The 20,936-nt window shown below is 51.0% G+C and overlaps 1 protein-coding gene across 3 annotated transcripts in view; it reads right to left on the bottom strand.

The window, feature by feature from the left end:
• Positions 1–20,936, bottom strand: part of UBR4 (ubiquitin protein ligase E3 component n-recognin 4) — a 150,241-nt gene that overhangs the window by 107,619 nt on the left and 21,686 nt on the right. For all 3 annotated transcript variants that reach the window (XM_058161118.1, XM_058161119.1, XM_058161120.1), the window contains exons 20-39: positions 20,265–20,397; positions 19,851–19,930; positions 18,446–18,574; positions 17,578–17,760; positions 16,824–16,946; positions 15,114–15,343; positions 14,888–15,012; positions 13,055–13,152; positions 11,994–12,151; positions 10,401–10,610; positions 9,938–10,039; positions 7,995–8,095; positions 7,023–7,221; positions 5,619–5,807; positions 5,266–5,329; positions 3,732–3,923; positions 1,235–1,305; positions 743–890; positions 383–604; positions 113–283 (exon numbers count right to left, since the gene is read on the bottom strand). In XM_058161118.1, coding sequence (XP_058017101.1) covers positions 113–283; positions 383–604; positions 743–890; positions 1,235–1,305; positions 3,732–3,923; positions 5,266–5,329; positions 5,619–5,807; positions 7,023–7,221; positions 7,995–8,095; positions 9,938–10,039; positions 10,401–10,610; positions 11,994–12,151; positions 13,055–13,152; positions 14,888–15,012; positions 15,114–15,343; positions 16,824–16,946; positions 17,578–17,760; positions 18,446–18,574; positions 19,851–19,930; positions 20,265–20,397 — 2,928 coding nt within the window. The remainder of the gene's footprint in view (positions 1–112; positions 284–382; positions 605–742; positions 891–1,234; positions 1,306–3,731; positions 3,924–5,265; positions 5,330–5,618; positions 5,808–7,022; positions 7,222–7,994; positions 8,096–9,937; positions 10,040–10,400; positions 10,611–11,993; positions 12,152–13,054; positions 13,153–14,887; positions 15,013–15,113; positions 15,344–16,823; positions 16,947–17,577; positions 17,761–18,445; positions 18,575–19,850; positions 19,931–20,264; positions 20,398–20,936) is intronic.

The raw sequence follows: 20,936 nt of genomic DNA, 5'->3' as shown, positions 1-20,936 counted from the left end.
GAGACCTGGCTCTGAAGGATGGAATGAAGGGGGCTTTTCTGCAGGCTATCCCCTTGAACTAGGACCCCCCACCACTCTCCCAATCTGTGCTGGGAGCTTCTGCCCATCTCACCATCAACTGGTCGGTCATTTCCACCGTCTTATCCAAGGTGTGCAGCTGGTTCAGGGCCTGCTGGGCGCGGCTGCTGCTGCCCATCGCTGAGGCTTGCTGAAAGTTGATCTGGATGGCCTCCATCAGGAAGTTGAGCAGGTCGAGGACCAAAGAGGCGAAGGAGAAGTTGGCCTTGGGGGAGGCAAGGACAGGGAGGGACTGAGAAGCCTTCCCCCACTTGGGAGAGGTCCCCGGCGCCCCGATTGTCTCCACACACACATGCCGCCAAACCTGGGCCTGCAGCTGCTCCCGACAACCTTCTACGTTCCTGCAGAGGCTGCTCTTCTTGGGCTTGTCTTCGTCGCCCCCTCGGCCATCGCTGGCGGATTTGGACTTGTCGGTGGGCGAGGTGCTAGAATGGCGGACGCTCTCCGAGACGCGAGGCTCGCTTTGGAAGGCCGACTCCTTCATGGTGGAGCTCATGCCGCTGCTGGGAGTCCTCTTCACCAGGGCCTGGATGGGGAAGTGCACGGTTACCACCTCGGCCGTTTGGCGGGAAGCGGGATAAACCCCAGCTGACCTCCTCCAGAGCGCCTGTCCCACCCTCACACACCCTCCACTTCTTCTCAAGATTTCAGCCCTCGAACCTACCAGGCAGCTGCCGTCCTCCTTGGCGCCACAGTCGCAAAAGAACGATCCGTATTTCGCGTAGGAAATTTCATGGTCCTTGTGGCAAACTTTGGCGCAGACGGTGCATACGCCGACCCCGTCCACCATTTTGCAGGTGTGGCAATGATACCTGCCGAGGTAGGAACAACGAGAGCAGGCCAGAAGGGTGTGTGGGTGGAGGGAAATGAGAGAGATGAGCACTTTGCGATAAAGCAGACGAAAAAGACACATCTGGGTCGGTTAGACCAGCAGCCTCCATTGTGTTTGGGCACCAGGGACCTGTTTTTTCCGCAGACAGGAGGGAATTTTTTTTCCCCCGCCAGCTGGAGGGGGAGCGTGGTTTTGCCTGCAGCCTGCATCCCTGGGTGGGGCTTTGCTTGTTTGTACGGACTGGTTTCTAGCAGGGCGTGGACCGGCTCTGGTGGGGGGGGTTGGAGGGGGGACCCCTGGGTTAGGCAGCAGGGGGAAGCTTACCAATGCTGGTTCATGAATTCCTTCTGCGTGATGGTAAAGGTGCAAAGTTTGTTGCAGAGAGAGTCTTCGTCCTGTATTTGTGCAAAGAGCTTTTGTAAGAGTCGCCCAGGATGGCTTCCTTCAACACCTACCGTATTTTTTGGAGTATAAGACGCACCTTTTCCCCCCAAAATGAGGGTTGAAATCTGGGTGCGTCTTATACTGTATTTTAAGTGTATTTTAATTGTAATTTTAAGGGGTTTTATGTCGGCCTAAGACCGTTTTAGTCGATTGCCCTGTTAAATATTTGTTTTTAAATTCTTTTTAAATTTCTTATTTATTCTCTGTGTTTTAATATGGCTGTACACACCGCCCTGAGTCCTTCGGGAGAAGGGCGGTATAGAAATTAAATTATAAATAAATAAATAAATAAATAAATAAATACTCCGAATGTAGCCCCACCCAGCTTCTCAAACAGAGGTTTCAGAGTCTGAAAGAAGTTTCAGAAAAGAAGCCCCCAAAAAGAGCTTCAGAAAAGAAGCTTCCAAAAAGAGCTTCAGAAAAGAAGCCCCCAAACAGAACTTCAGAAAAGAAGCCCCCAAACACAGCTTCAGAAAAGAAGCCCCTGAACAGAGCTTCAGAAAAGAAGCCTCCAAACCAAAGCTTCAGAGGCTTTTTTTCTGAAGTTCTGTTTTGGAGGTTTTCAGAGGCAGAAAAAAAGTTTTTTCTGAAATGGAGTTTCAGAGGCAGGAAAAAAAAAAAGAAGAAAAAAAAAAGCAAGGCACAGAGCTCACAACCAAGGAACCTGTTGCTAAAATTCACTTCTGGGAACAGCTGACTGGGGGTATTCCGGGAGGCCAATCCACCTGCCAATCAGTTTTTTTCTTATTTTCCTCCCCAAAAGCCAAGGTGCATTTTATACTCTGTAAAATACGATACTCACAACTGGTACAGTTAGAAGAGAGGTTGTGTGATTTCAACACACTTCCTTTAAAAATGCCTCTACAGGTAGCCCTCGACATTCGACCATGCCGGAGCCCAAAATTTCTCTTTGTTAGGTCAGGCCATTTGTGAAGTGAGTTCTGCCCCCGTTTTAACAATGGGAGAATATGTGGACGAAAGGTTTCAAATTTGCATTAAATTATAATTTGAAAGTAAATTTCTATAAGAGGATCTATCGCTGGTAATTAACACCAGGTAAGTTGTCAAGAAGGAATAAAGGCAAAAGTAAAGAGGGTAGTGTTGTGACCCAGGTTCCTGGACTCGGATGATTCAGAAAGTGAGGGAGAAGACCTGGCAAGCCCTGCTTCTCTTGAGCCCTTTCCCTCCCTGGCACCCACTCAAAGGGAGGAGGAGGGGCCGGCAAGGCCTGATTCCCTGGAGCCTTCTTCTGATTTGGCAACGCCCCAAGAACAGTTTTGGAGTGATGCAAGGCTGCGCAGGCGTGACCGGCGTGCGCAGCAGAAGCAGTGTTGGGATAAAGCCAAGTCATAATTGTCATGCAGTGACATCTGCAGAGACTATAAATAGGAGGCGGGACTTCCTGGTTTTTTGTCTTGGACAAAGCAATGAATTGGCACGGGCAAACTGTATCAATGGAGGGAAGAATATATTCGTGAGTAATTCTGGCCTTATCTATAATTTCCTCGTTATCTCCAGAAACTTGGCAGGCCCGTGGGTAGACGTGGCCAGGACATATATCTATGTAAATAAAAGGAGAAAAGAAGGCCTCTGACTGACTCTTTGCTGGGAGTATTGGGAGGAGGAGGAAAACAGAACAGGTACCATTTATCATTTATGGTGGACATGTGACAAAGAAATATTGGAGTAAGATTCACATCCTAATACAGAAGATTCTCAAAGTGAACATAAAGATAAAATCAGAAACTTTTCTCGTGGGTTTAATGGAAAAAGACTTGGAAAAAATATTTGGAAATTTGAAGCTGGATATGTTGAGGGCAGCAAGACTACTTTATGCACGAAACCGGAAGGTCATATTTTTTTTCCTCACAACGGATAAATGGCTGCAAAAGTTGATGGGAGGCAGCAGAGATGGCTAAACGGATTGCTTTGATTAAAAAGAAAAGAACACCATTTAATTTTGTTTCTGTTTGGAAACCACTTCTGGACTTTGTGCTCGAGGTGGGGGGGGGGAAATGAAACTTTGATTTTGGGTCTTACCAATGAGGTAGGTTTGTTGCTATAAAAATGGCTAGTTTATATTACTATGTAAAAGTAAAAAGTTGACGTTATTATCTTGTTCTACTGCACCAAATGAGCTTAAATGGACTCCGGGGGGATGGTAGAGGACAGGAAGACCTGGGGGAACATTGTTGGGTCAGACACAACTTCGCAACTAACAACAACCACAAACTGCACCGAAGGGAATCGGAAGCCTCTTTCTTTTTGCCCTTTCTCCTACACTTTTCCCCTCCCCTATCTTTCCTATATTTTCTTTTGCGTTTTTTTGCATTTTATAGTATAACATACAGCTTGCTGGGTTTTCTGGCCCGCTTACCGAGTCTTCGGCCTGCGAATCCTCCTCCTCCACGGCCAGTTCCTCTACCCAGTCGGAGTCCACTTCGATGGCCCGCTCTTCTCCGTCAACCGAGAGGTGGCTGGTGCCCTGGCTGTTGCTCTGGCTCAGGGCGTTGGTGACATCGGCCAGGTAGGAGACGATGTGGCAGGTACACTCCAGGATGGTCACGTGCTGCAAGGGAAGGGTCGGGAAGCGACTTTACCTGCCTTTCCTAACAAGCGCGGACAGACTAGCAGATGGGCAGGTTAAGTCCTCGACTTATGACCACAATCACCTTCCTTTAACGGCCTCATAATCCCTTGCAGGGTAGAGTCTGCGCAACTGAATGGAGCTGAGTATTTACTGGCCGGATGCCTTTCCTGATGCCAGTGCGGAGTTTTGTGTTCAGCAGATATATACTCATTGCTCCCAGAGAGAGAAATATTTGCCTCTACCTAGGATCGAACTCATAACCCTCCTGATTGCGAGAGCTCCACCTCTGCGTGACTGCACCACTCGACTTAGGACCACAATGGAGCCTGCTGTTAAGCAAGGCAGTTGTTAAGTGAATTTTGCCCCATTTTATGTCTTTTTTTTTGGCCACAGTTGTTAAGTGAATGACTGCAGTTCAGTTAGCAATGTGCCATGTTGAGTAAATACGGCTTCCCCATCGACTTTGCTCGTCGGAAGGTCGTAAAAGGGGATCCCGTGACCGTGGGACTCATCACAAATATGACTCAAGTTGCCAAGCGTCCAAATTTCGATCACGGGAACGCTGCAAAGGTCGCGAGTGTTAAAAAAAAGGGGGTGGGGGCTAAGTCACTATTGTAACTTACAACCAGGGGTGAAATCCAGCAGGTTCTAACAGGTTCAGGAGAACCGGTAGCGGAAATTTTGAGCCGTTTGGAGAACCGGTAGCAGAAATTTCGACTAGTTCAGAGAAGTGGAAAATACCACCTCTGGCTGGCCCCAGAGTGGAGAGGGAATGGAGATTTTGCAGTATCCTTCTCCTGCCACGCCCACTGAGCCACACCATGCCCACAGAACCGGTAGTAAAAAAAATCTGGATTTCCCCACTGCTTCCAACAGTCACTAAACGAACGGTTCTAAGTTGAGGACCACCTGTAAACGTCACCCGCGGACAGGTCGAAAGCCAAGCCTGTCCTTTGCTTGTTAAGGCTTCTAAAAAGAAAGACACCAGACTGGATGACACAAGTCTGGGGCCGGGATAGCTCAGGCAATAGAGAAGCCTGTTATTAGAACACAGAGCCTGCAATTACTGCAGGTTCGAGCCCGGCCCAAGGTTGACTCAGCCTTCCACCCTTTATAAGGTAGGTAAAATGAGGACCCAGATTGTTGGGGGGGCAATAAGTTGACTTTGTAAAAAAAAATATATATACAAATAGAATGAGACTATTGCCTTATACATTGTAAGCCGCCCTGAGTCTTCGGAGAAGGGCGTGGTATAAATGTAAACAAACAAAAAAAAAAGATTACTTGCGAAGGTGCTGCGTTTTGCGAAGAGGGACCTTACCTTTCCATGCATGACGCTGGCGTTCATTTTCTCAATCACATTCTTCTGAGACAAATATTTCTTGCTGAGAAAGGGGGGGGGGAAGAAAAAGAGAGAGGCTTGAAGGGGAAACGAGGCTCCAGCTCACATCTGGAGCCCCAGGACCTCAACTGGGACCTTCCCAAAGCAGCTGCCCCTTCCAAGGAGCTGGAGCACCACAAGACCCTTCCTCTCCCCCCCCACCTCCCCTCCTGGCCAGAGTTTCCAGCGAAAGAATAGGAGAAAAGCTCGCCTCGGCCAGGTGCCTCCCCTCACTCAAGCTGCATCCGCAGCACAGCCACGCTCCGGTCAGCTGCTCTTCTGGTACCCCTTACCATCTCCCCAGCCAGTCCAGAGCTGCACTGTGCAGCTGGAGGTGACCAGCTCCTTGCCCGGCTCCGGCAAGAGTCGCCATGACCACCATCAGCTCCGGAAAGCCGGTCCCGTCTCCGTTTGCCAGCATCTCGGTAGCCATGGGAATCAGGGTACTCAGGAGGACGGTGCAGGCTCCCTCGCCGACTTGGCTGGAGCGGGGGGAAAAAAGGAGGTAAGGCACCTCATGGCGCGGCCGAGGGTCACATTTTAATGGTGACATCCCAACCTATTCTGTCCCCCTTTGCCTCCGTCCGAGCGATGGCTTAATTAGCTGGCACTATCAGCTCTGGCAGCAAAATAGCAAGCGCCTGCCAAGTGTCTCTGTTATCTCCCTTGACGCCGATGAATCACCCAGGAACAAACAGTACTTCAGCTCTCAGTTAGCAGTTAATTTGCCTGCTACGAAGAGGCACAGCAGCTCTTGCTGCCTTTATATCCTGTGGGGTGTGGCTCCATGACTCAGCACTTCCTGGGCCTGCCCCACCTCTGCTTCTGTTGTTCCCGCCTCTCCTGCCTACGAAATCTAGGGTCCAGCCAGGACTGATTGCCATCAGCCGGGTCTGGAGGCGTGGCCTGGGGGGGGAAAGTCAGGGGACGGAGGCCTCGTTATCTCCTCCACCTGACCTGCCTCTGGCTCCTGGAGCTGAGCCAAGGAAGCTGGTGCTCCCGAGGTAAGTCCTGATGGCCCTTCCCCCTCACTTTCCAAGTCACTTTCTGGCAGGAGGCCCGGCTCGGGGAGCGCAAACACAACACAACCAAGCAAGGGTGGGCTCTACAGCCCCAGCTGTTCTGACCCAGCTCCCCAAACACAACAATGTAGTTGAAGCAATGATGCCTTTACAAGGAGCGCCAGCTGCCCCGGCAAAAAGTTTCTCGCTCACCCGCAGGCTAACAAGTCCGTCCGGCAGGGAGATGAATAGTTGTCTGCCACACCTATTCATCTCCGCCCCCTGCCTTTGATCCCCAGAGCTAGGGTGGGGTTTCGCTAGCAGCAATGGCTCTTCCGTCCCAAGGACCGGCTCATAGATTTCCACTGCTCTCCTCTCCTCTGCCTTCTGTGCATCTGCACGTCAGGCACTGGACCCAGCCGTTCCTCCTCTTCCTCCTCATCAGCCACCTCCAGACCTGGGGGCTGTTGACTCTCCATCTGAGGGCTGACGGACGGCCCAGGCTCCGCCTCTGTCTCTGTCTCTGTCTCTATGACAGCCTCCATTCCCTCTTCCCCCTCGGAGCTCTCAGGTTGCCTTGTTGCTGACGCTAACTCCCACATCTCCTCCTCCGATTTAGTTGCTGGAGGGACCAGCGTCGACAAGCCACAACACCAGCCCCCTTGGAGCTCCAAGGGAGCCTGGGCTCATTTGTACCTGTTCTCCCGCACAATGTAGGTGGTCAAGAGTTGGAGCAGCTGCCGGTTCTCCTGCACCATCTCCAGCTGGTCAGACTCCTTGGGGGGAGAGGTGGTCATACGGGTCAGCCAGGCCTGGAGGCGCGCAGGCTCCACGCACGCCAGCTGGGCCAAGGAGCCACACAAGCGCAGAAGGCTGGGGTTTGGGCTCTTCTCGGCTAAACAGGGCAGAGAGAGAGAGAGAGGGGGGGGAGTCAGCCGTTGCTGGGACTTCTGAGGCTGGCTGGGCTCAGGGTCCCAAAGGCCAAGGTTCAGGAAAGACCAAATTCAGTTTCCCCGAAAATAGAATATTAAAATAAGCCCTAGCGTGATTTTTTTCAGGATGCTTGTAAGATAAATCCTTCCCTCAAAATAAGCCCGTTAAGATTGTCAGCCTGGTGGGTGCATTTAGTACCCGTATCTCCCCCCCCAAAAAAATAAGACCTAATCCATCTTTTGGAGCAAAAGTTAATATAAGACCCGGTTTTATTTTTGGGGAAACATGGTATTTTTTTTTTGAAAAAACACCCTCTATATTTTTGGAGGGAGAAGATCATTTCCTACACGGCCAAAGCTTTGCCATACAAAGGACCGTGCAAATCTGGCACTACCCTTTAGCCGCTGCCACCCTGTTCCCCTGCCAGGCGGGAAACCTTTATGGCAGGGGTGTCAAACACAAGGCCCGCAGGCCGGATCTAGCCCGTGATGTGGTCAGATCCGGCCCATCGGGTCGTCCTGGAAAATGTAAGGGGCCAGCCCACGTAGATTCGGCCCGGTCTGCCCAGTGTGAAGAGGAAACATGACAGCAGTTTGGGGAGTAGCATCTAGTTGGCCACACCCACCCAGTTGGCCACACCCACCCTGTTGGGCCCGCCCCCCCCCCCCCAGGTCAACCACAGCCCTCAATGAAATGCAGTTTGATAGCCCTGCCTTATGGGTATCAAGCACTCACTTAGCTGGAAGAGCTTGGTAAAGAATTTCAGAACCCGGTTGCAGAATTTGGCCGAGAGATTCTCATTGGCAGTCGCCATCATGATCTGGACCAGCTCTCCACTGGATGGGAGGAAACACCCGGAAGCAAAGAGAACATGAGGAGGGGGGTTCCGGGTTTCCGATAGCCGCCTCTCCCCCCACCCCCACCCCGGCTACCTGCCATGTCACTCATGAAGATGGGGTTCGAAAAAACAAGATTTCCCCCCACTTCCTGGGGTGCCCATCCCGAGCTAGCACAATTTCTTTTCTTTTTCTTTTTTGAAAATTTTTATTTATTTTTAGATATAGAATAAAAAAAAAAACCTCATCAAATCAATTCCATTACAACGTGCTGCATGGGTGTTAACATATCTTCTGTGCGTTCAGAAAATAAACATCTCTTTCATACATATATCTTATACTCATTTTTCCTAACGTATCTTTCCGTTTAACCAACTGTAGAATAAGTCCCATATTTTATAATATTATTATTATTATTATTATTTATTATATTTGTATACCGCCCATCTCCCGAAGGACTCAGGGCGGTTCACAGCCAATAAAACAACAAAAAACATATAATACATATAAAACAGCAAAAAGAATAGACAATTAAATTCAGTTGATGCCTTAAAACTTTTAAATACAAATTTAAAACCCATTTAAACCCCTGATTTAAAAACCCCAATTTAAAACTACGTTCAAGCTAGTCCTGCTCTTCGAAACAGCAACGTCTTCAGCTCGTGGCGAAAGGACCTGAGATCGGGGAGTTGACGAAGCCCCAGAGGGAGCTCGTTCCAGAGGGTAGGGGCCCCCACAGAGAAGGCCCTCCCCCTGGAGGTCGCCAGCCGACATTGTTTAGCTGACGGTATCCGGAGGAGGCCCTCCCTGTGAGAGCGCACTGGTCGGTGAGAGGCTAATGGTGGCAGTAGGCGGTCCCGTAAATATCCCGGCCCTAGGCCATGGAGCGTTTTAAAGGTGATAACAAGAACCTTGAAGTGAACCCGGAAGACCACCGGGAGCCAGTGCAGATTACGCAGGAGGGGTGTTACACGGGAGCCACAAGGTGCTCCCTCTATCACCCGCGCAGCCGCATTCTGGACCAGTTGGAGTCTCCGGGTACCCTTCAAGGGGAGCCCCATGTAGAGAGCATTACAGTAGTCCAGGTGGGATGTAACAAGGGCATGAGTGACCGTGCATAAGGAAGCCCAATCCAGAAAGGGGCGTAACTGGCGTATCAGGTGAACCTGATGAAAAGCTCCCCTGGCGACGGCCATCATATGATCTTCTAAAGACAGCCGTGAATCCAGGAGGACGCCCAGATTACGGGCCCTTTCCGTGGGGGCCAATAGTTCGCCCCCAATGGTCAGTGATGGAATTAGCTGACTGTACCGGGCCGCCGGCATCCATAGCCACTCGGTCTTGGTGGGATTGAGTCTGAGTCTGTTAAGATATTGCTTATCTTCTTGTTTGTCTAATTTCAAATGTTAACTTACTCATCTCTGCACATTCCAACATTTCTAAACTGCCCCAGAAGTGGAGTAAATCCATTTAAAAGATACACTATGTCCAACCTTGGCTATTTTTAAAACCTGTGGACTTCAACTCCCAGAATTCCCCAGAGGAATTCTGAGGACAGAATTCTGGGAGTTGAACTCCATAAATCTTAAGGCTGGCTGGGGAATTCTGGGAGTTGAAGTCCGTAAATCTTAAACTGGCTGGGGAATTCTGGGAGTTGAAGTCCACAGGTCTTGAAAGTAGCCAAGGTTAGACACCCCTGCACTATATAAATACGGTGATTTTAAAAAAAAAAAACACAGTCAGTAAAACGGGGAAAAACTCACTTATGCAAGGTCTCATCCTAAACAACAGATATTTGGGGCTCAAATGGTGGTCGTAAGTCGACGACTGTCCACAACTCACCTCTCCGCAAAAAAATCCTCCATGGCTTTCCGGGCCTGGCTGCTCTCCAGCTGTTTCTCCAGATGTTGCAGACATTCCTCCAAGATGGCTTCGTCGAGGCCACTAAGAGACAAGGACGGGAAAAGTTCTTGGGAAAAGGATATCTGGGAAGTTGGGAGTAAACCCAGACCTGGAATATAGCCTCGATCTGAAGCTGCTTCAGGTGGGAAACTTTCTGGTTTTCCTCTGAGGACGTTTCGCTTCTCATCCAGGAAGCTTCTTCAGAGTTGAAGAATCCTTCCATTACCCCAGAACTGAAGAACCTTCTGGGATGAGGAGCGAAACCTCCTCAGAGAAAAACCAGAAATTCCAGTTGCCTCTTGAAAAAAAAAAAAAAAAAAAGCACCTTTGGGACAACCATGACCTGGATGACTGAGACTCTCCACAGACATTCAGGTGGGGGGGGGAAAGCAAAGAAGCTCACCTGTTCGGGTCGGAGTGGTTGGCCAGAATGTTGTAGCAGCCCATGATCAGCTTCTCGTAGACCCGTGAGAGGAACTCGTCCGACTCCGCCGGGCCCAAGATCCTCTCCAGGGAATTGCTGCTCATCTCGGCCACGCTCTCCGTGCTGGTCTCCAGCAGGAGGGGCAGCAGCGTGCGGATCACCTGGGGCGGGTTCAGGTCATCGGACCAGCTGAAGCCAGAGAGGAGAAGCAAAAATTTCCCGGGGTGGGGATCATCTTGGCAACATCACCTCCACCACCATGAGCAAGGACTCAGGGCATTGGGGGTGGGGGGTGGGGAGAGGCTGTGTCAACCCTGCAAAATGTCTTCAGCTGAAGACATGCTTCCTTCTGCTTCGTTTCTTGGTTGCCATTCAAGGCGGAGTGGGGGGAGAGCATGGGTGTTCTGTCCCCCCTCGCCTCCGTCCGAGCGATGACTTAATTAGCCGGCAACTATCAGCTCTGGCAGCAAACTAGCGAGCGTCTGCCAAGTGTCTCTGTTATCTCCCTTGATGCCAATGAGTCACCCAGGAACAAACAGTACTTCAGCTCTAGTTAAGCAGTTGATTTGCTTGCCACGAAGAGGCATAGCAGCTCTCGCTGCTTTTCCATCCTGTGGGGTGTGGCTCCATGACTCAGCACTTCCTAGGCCTGCCCCACCCCTGCTTCTGTTGTTCCCTCCTCTCCTGCCTACGAAATCTAGGGTCCAGCCAGGCCTGATTGCCATCAGCTGGGTCTGGAGGTGTGGCCGGGGGGGGGGGGAAAGAGTCAGGGGACAGAGGCCTTGTTATCCCCTCCACCTGGCCTGCCTCTGGCTCCTGCAGCTGAGCCAGGAAAGCTGGTGCTCCTGAGGTAAGTCCTGATGGCCCTTCCCCCTCACTTTCCAAGTCACTTTCTGGCAGGGGGCCTGGCTCAGGGGGCGCAGACACAACAATGGGGGAAGCAACTCGGGAATGTGGTGCCTCAGCCGGCTAGCCATAACGTCTACCAGCCGGCATGAGAACCAAGGTCATGTCACACAGACACCTGTTGAAGTGGAGCGGGAACCTACACTTGGACTGATTGGCCCATGTGACCTGAGAGACAAAGTGGGTGAGAGAGGGGAGGTCTCATTCTTTTAACAATCCCTAAGCGCGGGGATAATTTAGAGCTAGCTTCACCTTTCTAAGTGCCGATATGATGTATTCAATAAAGCAGGTGTGTCAAACTCAAGTCCATGGGGGGGGGGCACAAATCCGGTCCGTGGGGTACTTAGATCTGGCCTGTGGGGCCACCCAGGGCGGCCCTCTCGAGCTCTGTTTTCACTGGCAGAAGGTTGCAGGAAGCCGTCGTCGCAGCCAAAAACGGAGCTCGGGAGCCTGTTTTCGCTGGCAGAGCACTCAGCCCACCACAGGCGCCCCCGACACAAGTGATGTAGAACTAGCCCCGCCTACCCTGACCACGCCCACCCTGGCCCCCGAGATCAAACACAACCCTGATGCAGCCCTCAATGAAATCGAGTATTTTGGAACCTAAATGAAGTGTCGGAGTCCTGAATTCCCTGAGTTCATGATGAGAGGCTGGAGAGGACTTACACCACAAGGTCTCCGGTGAGCCTGACCAAGGAGAGGAGGGTGTGCTTCAACGAGGCCGCCAAGGGAAGGCTCTGACTGCACAGGGTGCCCAGGTGGGCGGCCTGAACGGCGCTGATGTAGCTCTCGGCCGGAATTGTGTCGTTGGCAAAGGCGTTGCGCTGTAAAAGCCACACAGAGGGGGTCACGTTCCGTTCTGACCTAAGCTTCCCCAAAAAGCAGGGAACAGACTCCTGGTCCCGACAAAACCCTTTTGATTAAACAAACAGTGAATTCCTCTCCTTCACATCCAGCAAAGTCTTTCAAGGGAGAATTTACAGTCACAGACTTTATCTGGCTTGGGGAGCTGCCAGGCCAATATCTTCAAAACTTGGCAAAGACTCTCGGAGAGTCACAAACCAATTAAGCGAACTAATTATCTCCTGCAAACTCCACTCCCCTGTTGCTCCTCTTTTATTCCCTCTGGGAAGAGCCATTCATTGTCCACTTGTGGCCTTACTCCCAAGTCAACCCTTGTTCTTCAGCTGTTCCCTTCGTCTAGCAACTCTGCGCATGCACACACTGGGAACAGGCTCCAGCTGTTCGTCCGCCTCACTGATGTCTGACTCCAAAGGTAGCTGATATCTATCATACGGCCCTGGCCCCTTCTCTGCCTCTGACGCAGAGCCCTCATCAGAGCCTTTCCCAGACTCCAGGACTGGCCCATGTTCCTCCCCAACCTCCTCACTGTCCGAATCTGCTGCCAGCTCTCCTGGCAGGCCACAACACGCTCCAGTTAGGCTTTTCTTTCCAGCTGCCACCCAACTGGAAAGAAACTCAGAGACGGCATAAGTCAAGGGACTCCCAGCAGCCTCCCAGAAAACAGGAGGGATTGCCCACAGAGAAATATGTCTGAGCTGCCAAAGGACAGAAAAGGCAGAAGAGAAGAAGCCGGCTAGACAGCCCACCATGGGAGGGAAAGACCAGCCCAGGAAAAGGAGGGAGAAGAGAGAGAATAGGCACCACCTATGACTTCCTCCCTGCAACCGTCAACGAAAGAGGACTTTTTAAAAGGCAAGACTCACCCAAGACCCAATGTTGGGGAACTCGTTGGTATGAATGCTGTTCCAGGATTCGCACAGTGACTGGACGGCTGACGGCAAATTCTGAATCAGAACTGGCCCTGCCCAGTGAGAAAAGAAAAGGCCCATCAAGTCAGGAAAGCTGGGAGAACAGTGGAGCTCCTCACAATGCTGCCACTTGAAGCCCCAACGGACCCCAGAGGACAAAAAGGGCCACCAGCAGCTAGGAGACAGAAAGGTCTGGTGTCATGCCCCCATCGGAGTCTGAATCTGAGACAGAAGACGAACAGCTGACAGGGAGTGGGAGAGTGGCTCCGTTGGCTGAGGAGGAAACTGGGGAAGGGGAAAGTCAGGCTGGGCAAAGCAGGGAAGAGGTAGAACAAGGAAGAGGGGGTTCAGATGAAGACCAAGGCCCACCCCCTCCTCATCCTAGGCAGCGCAAGGGAGGAGAGCGCAAGGTGGGTTGCGTGGCTTACGAGGGAGGAAAGGGACCCGATCCTCTTTACAAGGCACAGGTGCTGCTGGAGTTTAAAAGGAGAGGCAAATGGGAGGGGCCTTTGTCAGGAACAAAAGCCGAGTTTATCTGGTGTTTCTTGGAATCCTGCCATCCTCCCAACGGGCTTGATTTACTGCCGTGCTATTTTACTTGTGGAATTCCTTATTCTGCTTGCCCTGCCGGATTAATTAACCTGGTCTTGCCTTGTTGGATTTTTTGTTAGAAGTTTTCTGCTTACAATGTTTGGGACTGAAGTATTGCCAGCCAAAGACTATGACAGATTGGTGGAAGAGCTCTCTCTCCAGGTCGGAGAGTTGAAAAGGACATTGAGGGCACAGTTGGTGATAATAAAGGGACTCATATCGGTTCTCTCTGGCTGCGTTGCCTTTGTGTCATGCCCTGGGTCATCACAAAGTCAATGCAGAAGCCCAATTCACTTAACAACCATGTGACTAATTTAACGACTGCAAGGATTCACTTAACACACGTGCCGAGGAAAGTCATAAAACGGGACAAAATTCGCTTAACGGGTTTTATTTTGTTTTTTACTTAGCATCGTAAATTTTGGGCTCCATTGTAGTCATAAATTGAGGTCTACCTGTTACTTATTCCGGTTTATAATTCTCTTGCATCATGAAGCAGATTGATTATATTCAAAATAAGTATCAGATAAAAAAATATCGAATAGCATATGAGTAAATTTAGGAAATATTTTGTATTAGATCTATTTTTGAAGGAGAGGGGAATTGAGAGTGTGATTATGTGTGGAGTGACTAGAGATTATAATTTAGGATTTATTTTGGATTATGATTGTTAGTTTTGATACCCTGCATTTTGTTCTGGGAAGTCGGGGTGGGGGGTAAGGAGGAGGGGAATTGGGGGGGGTTGAGGGTAGAGGATGGAGTGATGGTTAATGTCCAGGGATTATTGAAGATGTATAAATATAATTAATGTAGGGTCAGGTCTGCCCAGCTATCATTTTAGAATGGTGGGGAGGGAGAAAGGAGGAGAGAATAGGAGGTAGGGAAGAGGAGAAGAGGAAGAAAGACGGGTAGAAGAGGGAGGTGTAGGATGGAAGGAGGAGAGGATGTAGATAAGAGAAGGGGAGGAAGGTCTGGAAAGTAGAAGAAGGTAGAAGAGGGAAGAGAGTTAAAAGGAGGGGGTGGTGACTGGGCAAGCCCGACTAATTGTATAAGACTGTACATTGGATGAGTTGTTGATCATGAATGTAAAAATAAAAGTTTTTTATTAAAAAAAAAAAGAAGCAGTAGTATAAGCAAATATATTAATTTCTTTTTTAAATTAAAAACTGAGCAAGTTTGAGCCAGAAAGCAACCTACCCAGAGTGTTGGATTTGCAGCGACTGGAGCCAATGGCCAACACGGCAGCGTATCCCTGCAGTTTCTCTTCGGTGGGTTTGTTCTCTGCCGAGCTGTCCTCGGAAAGGCTCTGAAGCAGGTAAGATCTATGGCGAGAGAGAAGCCGTTAAGACTTCAACGCTCCTGCCAGGCAGAACACCATCACGGCCAGGGTGAAGGGAGGCCGACCTCGGAGCGTGCCAGCTACCTGGTGAAGGTGGCGTAGGTATCGATCAGCTGCAGGGCGGCCGGCAGCAGGTTCTTGGTGATCTCCGAGGATTTGTGGGGGTCGGTTTCGGCAGCCAGCTTGGAGAAGTGCTCGTCCAGGGAGACCTGGACTTTGGAAATGGCCGCATCCAAGGTGTAGATGGACTGCAAGCTGGGGATCTCGTGCAGCTGAAGGATGGTGGTGCAGTCGACCCCGCAGAAAGAGGAGATCTGGGAAGGGAAGAAGAGGAGCGGTGGCAGGGTTGTTCCCCTTGCGGCTAAGGTGGGATTTGATCCCTCGCTCTGCTGCAAATCTGTTGTGCCTCGCCCGCCCCCCTCTCCGCAGCCGGGCCCCCTCCCATCTCCTGCTATCTCAGCCAGAGGCTGATAGTGAAGAAGAATGGCCTGGCATGCCTCCAGCCCCCAGCCCTGGCACCATGCCCGGACAGACTGAGCAAACAAACCTCCCTCCTATAGCATGTGCGCCTGAAGCCAGCCACGAGCTAGAATTGCCGGCAGCTGAGCAAGAAGACGAAAAGTGGGCTGATCCTCGCTTCCGGAGAATGGAGAGGCGACGTCAGCAAAAGGAAGGGAGGGGCAGGCCTGGATAAGTGCTGAGTCATGGAGCCACATCCCATGGCCTATATAAAGGGTCTGCTTTTTGGCATTCCTTGAGTCAGGCAAAGTCTCATCTGGTTGCTGAAGTCACACCTTGGATTCCTGCCTGCCCTGAGAACTCTGACAGGAATTTGGCAAAGCTGCAGAGGCTTCGTGGCCACGCTTGATACAGACTTCCCAGACCCGGCCGTCAAGAGGAGGAGTGGGACACGACAAACTCAGTTCTTAGAGCAGTGCTTCCCAACCTTGGCAACTTGAAGAGGGATGGACTTCAACTCCCAGAATTGGCTGTGGCTGTGCTGGCTTAGGGAATTCTGGGAGTTGAAGTCCATCCCTTTTCAAGTTGGCCAAGCACTCTAAGGAGGTAACATTCCATCGGCTATGCTGTGACTTTAGCAATGGCAATAGCACTTAAGACTTATATACCGCTTCACAGTTGCTTTTACAGTCCTCTCTAAACGGTTTACAGAGTCAGCCTCTTGCCTCCAACAATCTGGGTCCTCATTTTACCGACCTCGGAAGGACAAAAGGCTGAGTCAAGCTTGAGCAGAATCAAACTGCTGGCAGTGGGCAGAGTTAGCCTGCAATGCTGCATTCTAACCACAGGGAGGAAGGGAGGGAGGGAGGGAGGGAAGGAATGGAGGAAGGAAAGAAGGAAGGAAGGAAGGAAGGAAGGAAGGAAGGAAGGAAGGAAGGAAGGAAGGAAGGAAGGAAGGAAGGAAGGAAGAAAGATAGCAATAGCATTTAGACTTATATACTGCTTCACAGTTGCTTTTACAGCCCATTCTGAACGGTTTACAGAGTCAGCCTCTTGCTCCCAACAATCTGGGTCCTCATTTTACCCACCTCAGATGGACAAAAGGCTGAGCCGGTCAGAATTGAACTGCTGCCAGTGGGCAGAGTTTGCCTGCAATACTGCATTGTAACCACTGCGGGCGGCTCTATTGAGATGAACTCCGGCTTTTTCTACCCAGATCAGAAGGCAGAATGCTGTCTATCTGCCTATCTACCGCAGAGGCCACGCGGTAAATAAAAGAAATAAGAAGGCGGAGACGTTGTCTTTTATTTGACAACTCCCTGGGCCTGAACGCACCTGCCTGGCGAAATACTCCTCCGCGATCTCCACGTCGTACTTGACGGAGCTGCATTTGGCTGAAGTCAGCTCGACCAGGGAAGAGGCGTGCTCACTTTTCATCCCTTGTTTGATGAGGTGATCCTAAGGGGGAAGTCCAAGAAAAAGTAGAATTTTTTTTTAAAAAAAAAATAGAAATGAAGAGATGAGATGGGCCGAAAGGGAAGAGAATGACGGAGTGTGAGGGTAAAACTCCCATCCGGAGAAAAATAATCTCAGCCCAGCCCATCTCTTGATTTACCAACAGCCTTTTTACAACCTCTGGACATACATGTAATTCTCCGACTTACGACCACAATTGAGCCCAGAATTTGTACGTTGCACAGTGAGACATTTGTTAAAGTGAGTCCTGCCTGCCGCCTTTTTAGGACTTTGCTCGCCGCCTTTCTTAAACAAATCGCTGCGGCCGCTCACTGAGCAGCACGGGTTGTTATGTGAATCTGGCTTGGCTCGAGATGGTCGCAAAAGGGGATTCATGCGGCTCCCCGGGACGCTGCGACCGTCGTAAATATGAGTCAGCAGACAAGCACATCCGAAGGTAAATCAGGTGAGCGTGAGGATGCTGCAACGGTCGTTAAGAGTGAAAAATGGGGCTCGGACCCTTTTTTCAGGGCTGTCGTAACTTCGGTCACTAAACGAACTGTTGTAAGTCGGAAACTACCTGCATTTTCGAGGCCTACCTCCCACCTTGCCCGGCCCAGCGGGGCGCTTTTACCTTGATCCAGTTGACATAGGTGGAGATGTGGAGGCGGGAAGACCAGCGCAGGGTGTGGAGGATGTCACATTCCCGCATCTCTGGGCTGTTCATGGCCAGTTGGTTCATGTAGCTCTTGGAAGGGGGAAGGAGGCCCAGGACCCGCCAGAGAATCAGGAAGTAGTATTGAAGCGCGCAGGCTTCCTGCTCGAGAGAGAGAGAGAGAGAGACGGAGCCAAGCCGCCTGGTCAGCCGGTCCTTCCGACACTGGGGCCCGAGGCCAGAGATGTTCCCCCCTGCCCTGTTGTGGTCCGCCAGCAGCCTGCGGAGCTGGCAACGGAGTCGGACAGCGATGAGGCAGAGGTGGGGCCATGGCCACCGGGGAGTGAGGTGCAGACTCCAGAGCCTCCAGAGACTGACAGTGGTGAGGCAGAGGAACAGGAGGAGCCTGTTCCTAATGCACGCATGAGAAGAGCTGCCAGGAGGCAAGAGCAGCTCAAGCCAAGAGGACGACTTGGGAGTAGGGCCAAGAGATGATTGGCCCCTCCCTGAAGGCTTAAAAGACCAGCAACGGTTGTTTGGGCTCTTTGCCGGAAAACAACGTTGATAGCTTCGTCTTGTTGCATTTGTTTTATATCAGTGTTTTCCGTACTTGTGCCAAGAAAGGCCTTTGGCAGTTTGCCTAATTGGACCAAGGTTGGTGATAGGACTGAGGAATTTGTGTTGGGAGGAATCTGCTTTAATTTAGTTGAACTACGCTGAGAATGAAGTAATTCTCAGCTGTTCGAATAAAGTTTCCTTGCTTTTTCACTGACTGAGTTTTCTGCTACCTACTTCGTCCTGGATCCCAACATGCCTCTCAAGGGGGCCCCCACGGAGTTGTCCTCACCAAGGCGGTGACGTTTTTGTTCTCCTTCCGCCGGAGGGTGTCAAACTGGGAGCCGGCAGCCAGCAGCGAGGCCAGGGCGGAGTAGAGCTCGTCGTATTTCATGGCCTTGGAGAACAAGACTTCGCACACCTGAAAAGGGAAACAAGCTCGGGAATTGTTCCTTTCCTTTTGCTGATCCAGGTTCCAATCAACTGAATAAATCAGACCAACTACGGCTTTAGCTTGGGGTCGGGGCGGGGAGGTGGGGGCCTCTGGAAGCAAAGATCGTCATCATCATCATCCTCATTTAACGACCCCATATTCCCTTGTGGGGTGGGGTCTAGGCAACTGCCTGGAGCTAGCAGTGGAAGCACAGGAAGCTCTAGAGCAGAGGACACCCCCCACCCAATCTTTGGGGCACCAGGGTCCAGTTCCATGGAGAGAGGTTTTTCCGTGGACTGGAGGGGGGGGGGCATGGTTTCACGTGCTGCCTGCAGCCCACGGAAGGGACTTCGCTTGTTTGCACAGACTGGTTTCTGGCATGCCGTGGCCTGGTGTCGGTCTGCGGATTGTGTTGTGGTCTACCAGCAGCCTGCGGAGCTGGCAACAGAGTCGGACAGCGATGAGGCTGAGGAAGAGCGTGGGCCAGTCCTGGAGGCTGGGGAAGGCCCGGATGAGGTCTCTGCGTCAGAGGCAGAGATGGGGCCAGGGCCATCGGGGAGTGAGGTGCGGACTCCAGAGCCTTCAGAGACTGACAGTAGTGAGGCAGAAGAATAAGAGGAGCCTGTTCCTAATGAGCATGAGAAGAGCTGCCAGAAGGCAAGAGCAGCTCAAGCAAAGAGGACGACTCGGGAGCAAGGCCAGGAGATGACTGGCCCCTTCCATAAGGCTTAAAAGACCAACAATGGCATTTGGGCTCTTTGCCGGAAAACAATGTTGATAAGACTTGCTCCTTGATTGCTGCATTTATTTCTTGTCGGCGTCTTCTGCTTCTGAACTTCTGAACAAGAAAAGCCTTTGGCAGTTTGTCTAATTAGACCAAGGTTGGTGATAAGACTTGAAGACTTGTGTTATGAAGAATTTATTTTGATTTAGTTTGGACTATGCTGAGAATGAGTTAATTCTCAGCTGTTCTAATAAAGTCTGTGTTTTTGAACTGACTGCGTTTAATCCTACCTGCTTGGGCCTGGTCACAACAGAAGGGAGGTTGGGGACCCCTGCTCTAGAGGGCTCGATCAGGTCGGCGGTGGAGCCGCCAGCCTCCAACTCCTGGAAGATGACCCTCGGGTTGAAGCAGCCATCCTCCTTGCAGCCTTTCCAGAAACCAACCCGACCTCAAACCTTTCCCAGAGAATGAATGGGGCGTGGGCGCGTGTGTGATTCAGAAGGGAGGAAAGCGAGAGCTTTAAAGGAAGAGCCCCGTTACCGTGCTATCGAGGCGGTTCAAGTCGTCTTCAGATGCTTCCGGGGAGAGAATGCAGTAGAAGCGCGGCTGGGGGGCAGCGTCTGGTGAAAAGAGGAAGCCGTGTACAAGGTTTTAAATTTCCGACAGGAATGCGCGCGCGCACACACACACACACACACACACGGGGCCACTAATCACGCCCAGCCTACTTCTTCCTGGGCACCTTGGGCTAGGAACTTTCCCCACTCCAAAGGATGGAGGCTAAATTCTACACCTGGGTTCTCCAGGGGTCTTAAGGAAAGGAGAGGATTCTCAGGGGCCCAGCTGTCTGTCTGTCTGTCTGTCCGTCCTTTAGGCCCTGCCTCTGGAAGAGAGACCTCCAAAAGTGTTTCAGGAGCCTAATTCCACGGTTCTTCCTCGGGAGCCCTTCCGTACCAGAGGGAGAATGCTTGGCCCAGTTTTCTTCCACTTCCTTGAAGCCGTGATAAAGTGGGGAACAGGTCGGTCGGCTGCCCTCCTGGCTCACGCCGGCCCAAACGATGGGGGGAGTTAAGAGGTTGTACTGGACCTAGAGAACCACAAAGAGGCGACAGAAAATAAATACGGGGCACGTGGGTCACGCCAAAAGAAGAAAACTTGCTTTTCTATACCGACTGTCTGTGATTTATCTGAATGGCTCCTTGTTCAAAAAAGAAAAAGAAAAAGAAAAAGAAAAAGAGGGGGGGAGAGAGAGAGAGAGAGGAAAGCAAGGAAGTTGTAACTTATTGACTCATTTTGGGATGTTTTTCCTCCATGATTTGGGACTGAAAAAAGGGAGGGCACAGCCGAGCACAAAAACAAAGCAGGAACAAGCCAATAAAACCAATTTCTCAATCTGAACTTCGGTGCCAGCAGTGATTATGTCAGTTTTGGAAAGCAATTTTCTTTTTGCTTAACTGCCACATATTTTAGCTGGGGAAGTTGGGAGGGAGTTGTTGTTGGAGTGGTAGAAAGTTAGTCATAACAACATTCTGCATTCAAGGACATCCTGCGTCTGACGGAGACTGCCTGAAGATTGTACCCAGTTGAGTGTGAAGAGTTGATTGGACAATGTGATGAACTTGTGGG

Source organism: Ahaetulla prasina, chromosome 18, assembly GCF_028640845.1.
Source record: "Ahaetulla prasina isolate Xishuangbanna chromosome 18, ASM2864084v1, whole genome shotgun sequence".
In the NCBI taxonomy this organism is placed as follows: Eukaryota; Metazoa; Chordata; class Lepidosauria; order Squamata; family Colubridae; genus Ahaetulla; species Ahaetulla prasina.
The sequence above is the reverse complement of the archived record's forward strand: the minus strand, read 5'-3'. Positions and strand labels throughout refer to the sequence as shown.